Source organism: Pelodiscus sinensis, chromosome 15 (genome assembly GCF_052426305.1).
Source record: "Pelodiscus sinensis isolate ZL-2025 chromosome 15, ASM5242630v1, whole genome shotgun sequence".
In the NCBI taxonomy this organism is placed as follows: Eukaryota; Metazoa; Chordata; order Testudines; family Trionychidae; genus Pelodiscus; species Pelodiscus sinensis.
The window spans coordinates 16,999,494-17,013,210 of record NC_143066.1 but is presented as its reverse complement, the minus strand read 5'-3'; the positions used below and the strand labels follow the sequence as shown (position 1 = coordinate 17,013,210).

General features: G+C 42.3%; 2 protein-coding genes across 5 annotated transcripts in view; one reads left to right on the top strand and one right to left on the bottom strand.

Annotated features, from left to right (window-relative positions):
* BFAR (bifunctional apoptosis regulator) overlaps positions 1 to 2,597 on the top strand; it is an 18,821-nt gene extending 16,224 nt beyond the window's left edge. For all 3 annotated transcript variants that reach the window (XM_014579019.4, XM_006134130.4, XM_025190145.3), the window contains one exon: positions 1,379 to 2,597. In XM_014579019.4, the coding sequence (XP_014434505.1) occupies positions 1,379 to 1,571 (193 nt within the window). In that variant the 3' untranslated portion in view covers positions 1,572 to 2,597. The remainder of the gene's footprint in view (positions 1 to 1,378) is intronic.
* PLA2G10 (phospholipase A2 group X) overlaps positions 1 to 13,717 on the bottom strand; it is a 21,660-nt gene extending 7,943 nt beyond the window's left edge. The window contains exons 1-4 of one of the 2 annotated variants that reach the window (XM_075899328.2): positions 13,221 to 13,717; positions 8,962 to 9,127; positions 6,793 to 6,899; positions 4,304 to 4,438 (exon numbers count right to left, since the gene is read on the bottom strand). In XM_075899328.2, the coding sequence (XP_075755443.1) occupies positions 4,304 to 4,438; positions 6,793 to 6,899; positions 8,962 to 9,127; positions 13,221 to 13,269 (457 nt within the window). In that variant the 5' untranslated portion in view covers positions 13,270 to 13,717. Of the gene's footprint in view, positions 1 to 4,090; positions 4,439 to 6,792; positions 6,900 to 8,961; positions 9,128 to 13,220 lie in introns of those variants that run through there. The other variant, XM_025190147.3, reaches the window with a different exon arrangement.

Genomic DNA, 13,717 nt, shown 5'->3' with positions numbered 1-13,717 from the left:
AGATTACTGTTTTTTATTAAGGCTTCATTTAAGTTCAATACCTGTTTCAAATATAGAGAAGTATGAACAATTACTAATTATCAAGCACTATTCAGTTTCTTTGAAAATGAATGACATCACTATTGGTTTATTAGAATTGAAACAAGCAATTTTTAACTTCTGCTTCCATGCTGTGCTTGGAAGGGAAGGGCAAAAGAGAGTGAGTGAGTGTGTGTAATATATTTTGTTACCTTTCTGCTACTGGAGGGCAGACTAGACTTTGTGGAGAATCATCTACAGGCAGTCCCCGGGTTACGTACAAGATAGGGACTGTAGGTTTGTTCTTAAGTTGAATCTGTATGTAAGTCGGAACTGGCGTCCAGATTCAGACACTGCTGAAACTGACCGCCAGTTCTGACTTACATACAGAATCAACTTAAGAACCCCAGGCGTCCCCAAGTCAGCTGCTGCTGAAACTGATCAGCAGCTGATTCCAGGAAGCCCAGGGCAGAGCAACTCTGCCTGGGGCTTCCTGTAGTCAGCGCTGGTCAGTTTCAGCAGAAGCTGACTTGGGGACGCCTGGGGCAGAGCAGCTGGGGTGCTACTGGACCAACCCAGCAGCACCCCATCTGCTCTGCCCCAGACATCCTGATTCAGCCGCTGCTGAAACTGACCAGCAGCGGCTGAATCAGGACGTCTGGGGCAGAGCAGATGGGGTGCTGCCGGGTTGGTCCAGTAGTGCCCACGGGCGCTGCAGGACCAATCGGCAGCGCCCCAGCTGCTCTGCCCCAGAGTCCAAAACAAAAGCCTGGTCTGCTGGGGGGGGGGGAGCACACTAGCTGCGTCCCCCCCCCCCCCCCCAGCAGACCAGGGACACGGGGAGCAGAGCCGCAGCGGCAGCGGGGTGCCGCGCCTCTGAGGCTTTGCTCTGGCAAAGCCTCTGAGGCGCGGGACCCCCGCGGCTGCGGCTTCAGTCAGGGTGCCTGTGGTCTGCTGGAGACGGTCTCCAGCAGACCAGGGGCACCGGAGCAGCTTACAAACGGGGCTTTCTCGCCCCGACTTCCGGGGCGAGAAAGCTCCGTTCGTAAGTGCGGATCCGACATAAGTCGGGGACTGCCTGTACATATTTTTTTTTCATTCAAGCAATTATCTTGTGACAAATTATTAAATTCAACTTGCATTTCAATTCTGAGTATGCCAGAATAGGAGCTCCGCTGGCAAGGGTCTGTTGGAATCATAGGATGCGATTGGTGAGAATGCAGTAGAGTAAGTGGAATCTCACAGATTGAATGACTATTGTAACTACCACTCATGGGGGGTATTTTTTTTTTTTTTTAACTAGCAAAGTCTCTAGAATACTTCCTTGTGAAAAAATGATTGTCTTGCTCTCTTTTCTCAGGACTATTCCTCAGAGAATGTGGAGCCATTTCTGGAAAGTGTCAACCCAGGGTCTTTTTGTTGCTATCTTTTGGCCCATTATTCCTCAATTTGTCTGTAACTGTTTGTTTTATTGGGGTTTGTACTTTAACCCAATTATAAATATTGATCTTGTGGTAAAAGAAGTAAGACGTCTGGAAACACAAGTGCTGTGATTGCTATTCAGCCTTCTCCTAAGAATTGAATATCTATGCTGTCCAAATGTTTGAAGTCAGACATCCGGTAAGACAACATTGCTTTCTTTGATTGCTTCCTTTGTGGTGATTAAAAAATTGCCTTGAGGTGAGTCCATTTTGAAGCAGCAAGTACCATAACCCCAAAGCTTGGCTTTATTTTATGTAGTATTGCCATAGATAAGGAGGATACAGTTTTCTTGAAGGAGTCTTGTGAAGTTGCTATAATCATGCTGTTCAGTTTTTGGGTAACAACAACAATCTGACTATAATAGTATTCTGTGAAATCTGATGAATGCCAAGTTGTTAGGGCCTCTACATTCAATATCTTCTAAACAATCAAAACTGAGTGTGGTGCTATTTTGTAATGTTTCCGGACATTTGTATGTTGTTCAAAACTTGCCTGAGGGAGCTTTTGGACAGTGTCTTCAGTTGGTTTGATACTGAAAATATTTGAGGCTTTTTCACTCATCTTGACATGCTAGGATGCTACAGTCAAACCATACGTTGGCCAGTAGAGCTCATGTTTAAAATTCCATTTATTCCAACTGTATAACACCTAGTTTACGTTGTATCCCACACCTTTTATAATTGGCAAATATGATAGGAAAGTCTTAAAGCCTTTATTGGGGTCTGTTAATTTTTATCAGTAAGAGCTGATTTAATGCTTCCTTTCCTAAATCAATCTTTATTTGCTAATTTCATAAATGAATTCAGATACCTCTCAAAGTATTAATTTGGTGAAGGGACCTGATACTGTAATTCCCTATTGTAGTCTGATGTGTGTAGCAAGACCTGAATCTGTAAATACTGAATGAAAGTGATTTTGTATAAAAATAACCATGTTGCCATTTTGTTTGTGATGTCTGAGTAAACAAAAGGTTAACTTTTGTTTTAAATCCTTGTACTTGTAAGCCTCGTCATCTTGAGTTTGTATCATACTATTAATGGAGTCTAGATTTGCATATGAACTCTTTTTTTAAAAAAAATAAAGATTTTTTTTCTAAATGTTTGTCTTTTAAAGAATCCATTTTAACTTTAAATTGTTTTAAATTTAAATCAAAGCTCTTGACCTTTTACCTTGTACTGTAATTAATACATTTTAGTGACTCTTCTGGCTTAAAATTAGATGGATTACAATGGACATATTATTTTTCAGATAATGTGGATGTTCACAATTAGTTAAAATTTATTGTACAGTACTCATTAATTTGAAGCATTTCTGAAGAAGAGGCCAAAAGCTTGAATTTTCCTTGCTAACAGTGCCACACCTTTGTATCCCAGTAAAGCAAAACCGCTCTTCTGAATATTGTAGTGTATACTCATGGGGATATGCCTGCTCCCTACATATTGGCTGTGTCTACATTGGCATGATTTTGCGCAAAAGCATGTGCATTTGTGCAAAAACTTGCTGCCTGTCTACACCGGTGGGGAGTTCTTGTGCAAGAACACTAACGTTCTAATGTGTGAAGTCAGGGCTTCTTGTGCAGGAACTATGATGCTCCCGCTCAGGAATAAGCCCTCTTGCGCAACTGTTCTTGCGCAAGAGGCCAGTGTAGACAGGCCCTATGGTTAAAATGGCCATCAAAGCTTTCTTGCGCAAGAGAGTGTCTACAATGGCACGGATGCTCTTCCGCAAAAGCACATCTTTTGCGCAAAGGCACATGCCAGTGTAGACGCTCTCTTGCGCAAATACTCTAATGCAAAAACTCTTGCGTTAAAGAGTATTTGCGCAAAATCTTGCCAATGTAGATGTAGCCATTGAGTCTGGACCCTTCTTTGTGTAAAGGAGGAGACACAAGTGGAAATCCATGTTATGGTGCTGTGGGTCTTTGCAGACATCATCTGATTGAACATACTTACGGGTAGAGAGATGGGTCCCAGTGACTGACTCATCACATCTGCTGTGGAGTAAGGCTGCATCATGCAACCAGGGAGTTACTGCAGCCCAGAGGCCACACTAATGGTCACTGATCCATGTTGCTGCTCTATTTCTGGAAAGAGGGGGGAGCAGGTAGGATTTCTTTTCCCTGATGTCCCTAGGATTTCCACTCAAGTAGGGGTCAAATCATGGTCCTCTTGAACATCTTAACTGTCAGTGCCTTACTGAAGCATTTAAATAGAGACATTATCATAAATACAGGCCTAAGTGTGCAAGTGACTCAAGACAGTGATGTTAAACAATTTAAGAGTGAAATTCACAAACTTATTTGTGAATAGTAAACTACTATTGGTCAAAGTCTTACTAATAAGAGAAGGTAAAAGTCCTTTAATCTGACAGTTACCTTTCCCTTGGCTAAGGCTAATAACACTAACTTCAGATTTCAAATTAAGTTTTAAAATAGAGGTTTTCACTCCATCCATACGTGCTGTTCTGCATTTGGCTGATACAAGAAAATGAGCGGTTTGCAGTAAACATGGTGAAATCTGATGTTTTAGAGGCTTTTTCCAGAGTTAATGTACTATTGCTACTTATGATAAAGGTTCACAGACCATAAGAGGTTTGATAAAATCATTCTTTATAGTCAGTCCATGAAAACTGCTACAGTGTACTAGCTGCTTAGAACCACTAAACTTGTTTTTAGAGTATGCATTATGAAAACTAGGCATACACACATTGTTGGAAAAAATCTGCTATAATAAAAACTCTTTTAAAATTAAAATAGTTCTTTACAGCTATTAGTGTAGTATTGCCCTGTCTCATTAAAACTTACACTGTGGATGACTCTCACCACATAAAAAATCTGGCCAGAAAATGTATCTTGGCTGGTAAGGGGCTTTAGCCAAACACTTGGAAGCTTTACGGTCACATTCACACACTATTTTTTGGCATTTGTCTTCTAGTGAATCTGTAAAAGAAAAAGAAAACGAAAACCAAGTACAAATGGTTCCTAAAGTAATTAGAGGTCAAAGGATAACAGTAAGCAGTAAATGTAGTAGTCAGAAAACTGTCCAGAATGTTGATTCCTTATAAATTGTAATGTCTTAATCCAAAGCCAGCCTTTTACTTTACCCAACAATGCTTTTTCTCCTCTACTGTTCAAAGTTTCAAAATACGTACTATACTAAACTAGAATTCTCTAGGCTAGACTTAATATAGAGAAATATCAACTTCCAGCAGATGGAGAGAGTGGAAGGAGAGGGGATTTGTGAGCAATCTCAAGTGCAGAACTTACGTTAGCTGAAAAAATATTTTTGCTAACTGAGTTGGAAAGAGCAAACATCTCAGTGAAGAGTCCATCTTTAATCCTCTTATGCTTACAAAACGGAAGGATTTTATTAGTTTAGCTCCTCTTCAGACAGGAGTAATGGTAATTGTTCTTTTTCTGTTCTGGTCAGAGCTGTGAGAAGTGGCTGTTAATATTGCATCCTTTAAAATGGTATTAACGTGATTTATACTATAAAATTGAGTTGTAAAGGTGTTACTGTAGAAGTCTTATTAGCTCATCCATTTATACGACTACTTACTAAATAGACCACAGAATATTGTGTGTGAGGTGCAAATTAACCGTACAAAAACTTATTTTCCTATGTCTTTCACTTAGCTTTTGTTTGTGTAATTTTTAATAATCGTGTTTCAGTAACAAGGTATTTATATTTCCTCCAAATCTGGAAATAAAGTGTAGTATACAGTGACTTGTGAGTAACAAGTGTCTTGGAGAACCCACTTAAATCAGGCAGCTTCTGACCCTGTTAAAATTGAATTGAGAAGCCTAAACTGGATCTTAAATTGTAATTGAATCACTCCCATGTTAGCACAATAACAGCATAGTCTTGTGGACCATGGTGAACATCTAGTCCTGGTATGAAATGTAACTGTACTTGAAACATGGCCATGTTGTAACCTGCTTTGATCTATCTGTAGGACAGACAAGATCTTAAAAAAGAATATAGAACAGCACTCTTTCCCTCACCTGCTGGAAACGGTTTCCTCTTGAGCATGCCACCCACCTTACTTTTAACATGGATTCCCACTAACACAGCTCAATGGTCAGCAATTAACTTGTTCTGGCTATTACTCACAGCCTGCCTTTTGACTAGAGTAGGAAAACAGCTCACATTTTTTTAAAATGGTTTAAAAAAATGTTGAACATGGTAGCACATTTTTAAAAGTGATCAGTGCATGGACACCTACAATTGATCAAACATTAATCCCTTAACTTTAAAATATCTTGTCTTAAATATGACCTGTTGTCATAATCTAGACAAGAAATGGGCAACCAAAACTGGACACAGGAATGACCGCCCCCCTCGTATCCTCCCCTCACCACAGTGAGTCACAGCAGCCTGCAGCCTACTGGGTTCAACCTGCAGCCCCGTGACCTTTTCACAAACTAAGGTACCAGAGCAGGAGCCCCACTAACAGCTGATTAGTGGCATTCCAGCTCTGGGAGGGAGGAACAAGAGCAGGGATGGAGCATGAACCAGGCAATTTATGGCTTCTCTAAATGTGGTAGGAGAGAAGAGCAGGAACTGCAGGGCTCCGGTACCTCAGTACGAGACATGGGGGATAGCCAGTGGGTCCATAAGCCACAGATTGCCTACCACTGATCTAGACCTATCTCCCAATGCAGCATTAAATGCATTTTTAGATATGCTAGACTCAACTAATTCTCAAATGCACCTGGACAAAACAAAGGATATTCAAAGTGTGCCTTTCCTATTGGCTAAATGCTAGTAAGAAACCTACTGGTGACAGATGTGCTAATGTCCACTTTGAGTAGTCAGAAGTGGAGAAGCATTTCTTGCTATATAAGTTTTAAGATGCATATGAAAAATTTTTTTTTGTCTATTAGTGGCAGTGGCCAGCTTGAGGAAGATTGCATTTGTGACAATGGTAGTGTACCATAGCGTGGCTCTAGTAACCTGACAGAATGAAAATTGTATGTAGTTGGTGTTAACTTCCTAAAATTCTTGTATTGCTATATGTAAGACTGGATATGTGTGTCTTCTCAGAAAACTCATCTGCATGTGATCTTTCTCTTTAAAGCTATGATTATTTTGAGGTTCACTGAAACTAAAACTTTAGAGATGAACCAGTTTAGGAGCATATGGGGTGTTAATATAAATGGTGCAAAGGAGGAAGGTTCAAAAAGCAAAGGAAGGGGGGACGAAGAATGGATGTTACAAGTGGTAGACTAGCATTGTGGTGGTCTTGTATGAACATGCACCAGAAAGGGAATAGAGCGGATTCATTACTTACCACACACAGCAGCATTATCTTCACATTCCCAGTTGTAGCTCTCCATCTTGGGCTGACAGCCTGCTTGCTCTGCCTTACTGTAGCAGCAGTCATGCTTAAAGCAGCACCTGACAGCAAGGCAAAGATGGATTTTTCTCATATAATATTAATATGGGCTTGTAATACTTGTGTTGGCACCCTTTCCTATAATTCAGTACACTTGCTTCCTCAAACCTATTGTAATGCATGCCTTTTTATATACCCCGTGGGTTGTTATAGCAAAAGGACACTCAAAACGAATGAAAAATTGCTGGAGTAAGTTAACCAAGTCACCTTAAAAGACGGCATTGGCTTAATTTAAATAATGATACTTAAGGTAAGGAAGTGTTCACAGAAGAGGATTTCAGGTGACTTCTGAATCTTCAGCTTTGATAGTCTACTCCCGTCCCCTTCCGCAGCAAGGCTTCAGCCCAAGGATTCTGGGGCTATGTCTGCAATGTGGGGTTTTTTTTCAAGAAAAAGATACACAAATTGTGAACCTATCTACGAGGGGCCAAATGTGGGAAAAACCTCCTCCTTTTGGAAGACCCCTTATTCCTCAAAATGAAAAAATACATGGATGCCGAAAGAACGCACCTGCTTTTTCAGAAACTGTTCTGAAAAAGTGGACGTGTTCCCTGGACGTGGCAGAGTTTTTCTACGGTCTAGACAGCCTGGATGTGTGTATGCTCCTTGATTTTTGCCCTTGGAGTTAACATATGACACCGAACAAAAATCGTGCACATGTGCACTATAGCTGGGCTCTAGGGATAAGGTCCATTCTAGCCAAGGGTTTATTATAATGGACATTATACAGGCTGTGCAATTACAGAACACTAAGTGTCTCTGAATAAATTCTTCTAAATCTAGTCTAGATTCTTAATGAGAGAATAAACTGGCTGTAAATGTACTTGGACAACATTCTTTTGTTGCATTTATTCATATTCTAATCAGAATTGAAAATAAGAGTAGTTCATGTGGATCTTAGACATTCTGTTCTAACTGCATGTGTACATTTGTGTTCTGAAATGATCCAATCATATTTTGTCAGCACTGTATTCTCTTATCAGTGAGCTTTGTGTCTGAAAGAACTGCTCAGTGAGGATGTCTCAACACTGCACCCTTAGTTAGAAATAAGTTACACAATTTGAGCTATGCAAATTGTGTAGTTTATTTTGAGTTAATGACAAAATAAGCTTTTTTGAAATTTGGTGCTGTCTATACAGTGCCAAATTTCAGAATACTGCTTTCTTTCAAAGTGTCCCTTAATCCTCACGGAATGAGGTTTACAGGGCTGTTGGAATAGTGAGACTTATTTCTAAAGCTATTTCGAAATAACGGGCACACTGTCAAGACATGGCTATGCTATTTCAGGATACCAGAAGCATTCGGAAATAGCGCTGCAGTGTAGACGTACCCTGACAGGGCCCAATCGCTGCAGTTACATCTATACTACACCCCCCCCCCCTTTTGGTGGCACATATATGCACTAGGTGCATATATGTAGCTCCCTTCTTCTGCAGCATTTCCCTGTGGTGACAGAAGAGTCCAGAATGAGGCTGCTTAAAATATGCCTTCCAAGTAGATTCAAAGTGCATGCATAAGGGGTATGCACACCCAGGGTGGAATTCATTCTGACCCACAAACGTATAATTTGCAAATATACTTCTTTTGGTGACTTAGTCTAGTTGAACAAGTTCTTTGTCTCAGCCCAAGAGTAAGTAATACCCTTCAACCTCTTCACAGTACAAGAGGCAAGAAGGATGCATTTTATCCTTGTGGGAAAATTGTCTGATATTCAGAACTCAAAATGGAATGAGCTTTAAAACTGTCAGAGAAAATGGCTTTTAAAATGAAGTCTGGGACACTCAGCCAAACAATAACAGTAGCAAAGTGGTGAACACGCCCTGTAAAGGAAGTACAGCGCACTGAGGCGAGTTCAAAGCCAAGACTAATGTAAAAATTTCATTGCATTGAAATTTCAGCACTGTGAAACTATACCTTGCCCACTGAGCCAGACACTACACCCATTTACAAACTCCACTAGCATTAAATAGGCTACATGTTTACCTGATTTATAGCCTATTTTATTCCCTTATCCTTTTTGTGCTAGGTCCAACATTTTGGTTAAATAGAAATGTGTTCTCTTACCAGTCGACTTTATCCTTAGGCCAGCCTTGCCCTCCGAGACCACAGTAGCATCCATAGCGTAGATAGGCCAAAGGAGTGCGTCCTGTACTGCATTTGATGGCTCCAGCCAATTCAAGGATTCCTCTTGGATTCCTCGAATGTTTTTTTTCCAAAGCACCTTTAGAGGCTAAAGAAAAGCCAACACACTTCACTCAGTATTTGAATAATCTTTCTGAGAACGTTCGCTATGCGCTTACTGAAACTGATGATGTTGTCTTTTACTTTATTAGAGGTTTTCTTTTTTAATTGCTTGTGTTTATCATATTGCTATGAGCCTGGGCAAGTAAAACTCAGGGTTGCTATAAGGCAGGCCTTGTGTTAACGTTTTGCACAGACTCTGGTCACGTCTGGGTTGATGTTGGGCACGTAAGGCTTGTTTATACAAGTGGCAGGCTAGCACAAGGTTACATTTACACCTCCACCTGGCACAAACTAAGTGTTCTCATGGATGAGCCCATACCATCTTTGCCTCAGTTCTCTCCTAGTGTGAGGATACATTAACTGAATGTTTGTGAGATGCTTAGATATAGGGTAAGAGGCCCAGTATATGAAATTAGATGGTAAGGGGCTATTATCCAGATTACTTAACCCTTTCCTAATTTTAAAGCTTAGACAAGGTTTGGTGGGAACCGGAAACTCCTGCTGCCAGGGAGCCTGGCCAGCACCTGAATGCCATGCCTATTCCAGGCTGTGGTGGCAACTCCTTTGCAGTAATCAGTTGCAGAGGAGGAACAGGGCTGGATGTGGGGCCAGGAGTGTTTCCTTCACGGATTTATAACTCTTCTTATGATCATAATTGTATGTTTAGCTCAGTGTAATTTGCTGTGTTACTACAATGGTGTCATGCACTCTGAAAAGCTCTTGCATAATCTATCTCATATAGCACCTACAGTTATAGAAAGTGTGAATTAGTTCAGTGTAAGATGACACATGATTTTTGTCTGACTACATAGTAAAGATTTCACAGATGATTTGTGTCCTTTAATTAAAGTGAAATTTGTGGTGGAAATTCCTTGGAGGATACAAGGTTGGCCCCTCCCAGCCTTTGGGAAGGGCAATGATCCCACCAGGCTGGCTGGCTGGTCCCACTTATTATTGTTTCAAAAACAGACTACTACAGTACATCTAGATCTTGTCATTATATCTGAGTGGTCTGTCGAGTTTGTAAGTAACAAGAGCTCACTGGAGTAGAGTCCTCTTCGTTATGAAATGAAATGTGGTTAAGCAGTGGAGAAGATACAATGGAATATAAAGCCAATCTATCATCTATGCCAATTTATCACTCCTAATGACTAAAGTAATAGTAGCCATACTTAGACTTCAAAGGAAAACTATACATGACCCTTAGATGAAGAGACTGAAATAGAGTTTGACTGGCAGAATACGTAACAGCTCTGTGAGTGGTATCCTTCTTGTCTTAGCATTTATCTATTTACTTTGATCTGCTTAGGTTTAAGTACCCATTCTCCAGATACTTAATGATGCCCTGTCTTACACACCCCCTTCCTTTTTCTCTCCTCTCTCTTTATTTCAAGTTTTCATATCCCCTACTCATAACTCTGGTCATCTGAAGAAGTGGGCTGTACCCACAAAAGCTCATGATACCATTTACATGTTTTGTTAGTCTATAAAGTGCTACCAGACCCTTTGTTTTTTTCTATAACAGAAGAGACCGACACACAAGGCAAGGAACTGTAACTATCAGTTTTAGCCTGCCTAACTTGGTTTTTACCTCTTCTTTATACACGGTAATTCATCTATTTGATTGACTAGTGCACTGGAAAACTTCCAAACCTGAGTAGTGTGAAAACCAGTGTGCCAGTTGCAATGCCGAGCAAGGGGAGCCAGCCCCAGACCCAAAAGGTAGGAATTGCTGCTGCAGAGTGAAAGGCAGTCCTGCCTCTCTCTCTGGCCTCCTCTCAGCATCATGCTGCAGTTAGGGTTGTGCTGGGGCAGAAGATGCTGCTGCAGATGGTCTGTGTCCCTCTGCAGTGTGAGGAGGAGGTGGTGACAATAAGTTCATCCATTGAACCAGAAGGCTTCATCTGCTACAGGAAATAATTTTTATACCGAGCTTTAACTTCATAAAATTTGTGATGCACGATTAAAGAAATTACAGTAACCCCACTACCTGTTACTAAGGGTGCTTGACACTTCCTATTCTAAGACCCTATTTTCAACTGCTTAGAACTTTTGCCAAATTTTAACCCTTTTGGCTGAAATTTTCCATATTCAGTGTTGGATTCACACGTTGATTTTAAACGTTTGAGCCACAACAGTTGAGCCACTTCAGAGATCAAGGCTACAGGAAAATGTTTTCTTAAAATTCTAATTAAAATCTCTGAGATCCCCTTAAATTAGAGCAGGGATTTTGTAATTTGAAGGAGATGGCCTTTGTGTCAGGAATGTGCCTTTTTACCTTCCTATCAAAATCTCCAAATTGGCCACTTTACACTCTGCTAACAAATCTGTTTGCACATGTCCAGTAAACACGCTGTAGCCTTTTAGCAGTTCTACTTTTTTTGAGATTCCATGCATGCTCAAGCTTCACAGCTCCTTGTACTGACCAGATTGTGCACGTGCTCTTGCTGTAGTGATAGAAGTCCCTCTAGCCTGGGACTTCTGGAGCAGGCAGACTTTAATTTTCAGCCATGTTAGTCTGTAACTTTAAAAACGAGATGTCCTGAGGAAGCGATCTGAATGCAGAGGGGACAAGAGTCAGACTTAGAGATGAGTGTTGGGAAGGCAGATTGGAACATGGAGCCTAGAAGAACCTTCACTGAGCCCTATAGTACATTTGCAGGACATGTGATCATGTACTTAGTCTTTTTCTTCCTGCTGATTGACTACATACCTTCCAGCTTCTGCAACAAATGGATCCTACACACAATCTCTTCCATTGTGACTCTATATTACCAACTCCAGCCTTTAGGAAAACTAATAGTTCTGGCAGCTGTTTTCCTGGAAAACTGGATTTTATCCCTCCTGTCACGGAGTTCCTAGGCTCGGGACTTAAGTGAAACTTCTTATAGGTTGTCATCAATTGTTCCTTATTTTATGGGTGCCCAACTTGATACCCTTGGTCCTCTTTGCAGAAGTGCTGAGCAGTCAGTTGCAACTAAAGTTAATGGCAACTGTGCTATGAACAGAAATGCTTATGTAATGCTACCTACCCTGGAAATATCTCGAAGTGTGGCATGTAAACCCATGGATCCTTTTTCTAGCTCCACTCCCCATGTGTGAAAGGAGGAGAAGACACTCACCTCATGAAGTCTGGTAAAAATAATGTTTGTAAAACACTGTTGCTATATTAAAGAACAACACAGAAAACCCCAGGACAAAAGAAAATAAGAGTTGTTAGAGCAGGGCTTGAATAATGGTCAATAAATAAAGGAGTATGCTTTTTATTTGCTCTGTAACTGCTCAATAAGTCAGTACAGTTGCTTTTGGACAATAAACATAGGAAGGGGTCTATCAAAAATAATTTAATTAAAACACTATATCAGAAGGGGGCTGAGTGTTTTGACTTTGCAGTCTGAGTATTTTTAGTGGCCATCTGAGTTATGGATAAATATGGAGACTTGCAAAGCATATATTACTTTGCTGGGACTGGCAAGCTAAAGCACAGATTTTTTTATAGTCCTTTACAAATGCAAAACCTACTTCATATTGCCACTATTAAGGTTACAGCCACCCACAAGTCAAGAAACTGAAAGCTCTGTCAGGCATTACAAATATTTCCTATGAAGTTGTTGATCTGAATGCGTGTGTATCACCTGGACTCTCAATTTCTCATGTGGCTGTTACGTTGCCCAAATGTTTTATCCCTCTCCGCCGGGGTTACTTTTTGGAAGTAGCACAATTACCGCGGTTTTCCCTCCCATCCGCTAACTAATCCCAACAGGCAACGCATCCTGGCCCAGATTAACACACAGCGAATATAACCGCGCAGCAAAGGGCGCAGGCCGGTACCCCAAGGAATGAGGCGGCACAGGAATACCCCGCGCACCCACTTTGGTTTGGGGCGATGTCCGAAGAGCCCGTGGCGCTGTGTGTGGATGGACGGGATTTCTCACTCGCTTTCCACCCCGGCTTCCCTCTCAGCCCCGGGGAACCGCCCCTTACCCCACTTGGGTCTGGCAAAGGAGGCAACGGGGGTGCAACTGGGTCCAGGCAAAGCAGCCCCGGGCAGGGGTCGGCGCCGCAGCCTCTCCACTCACCGCTCTGGAGCAGCAGCAGCAGCACGAGCGCCAGGCGCGGGGGCCCCATGCGTCGCGCGGGGGCCGGCAGCCGGGATGAGCCGCTGCGGGAGCTGGAGCGCAGCGCTGGGCAGCGGCGCAGGGCGAGGGGCCGCTGGGGCGAGGGCGCAGCCGCTGCCGCCTATAAGGGGTTGCCCCCCGCCCTTCACGTGCCGAGGGCGCGAAGCTTGAGGGGGCGCCGCGGTGCAGGGGAGGAACTGCGGGGAGCTTGGCGCTCTGGAGATCTCCCCCACCTGCCAAGTACGACGCCCAGGGGAAGAGCGTAAAATGGAGAGTCCCGAGTGCAGCGGGCAAGTATCAAAGCAACAGCTCCGTGCGCAGTCACAGCCTCTGCTCGCTGCGTGGGCTCCTGCTTCTCCACGGTTGCTCGCCAGCCCCCAGAAGGGATCTAGGGCTGAGGGAGAAGGGGGAACCAAATATATTGTAAAGAGTCTACCGGGGCAGTGCCCCACGTCCAT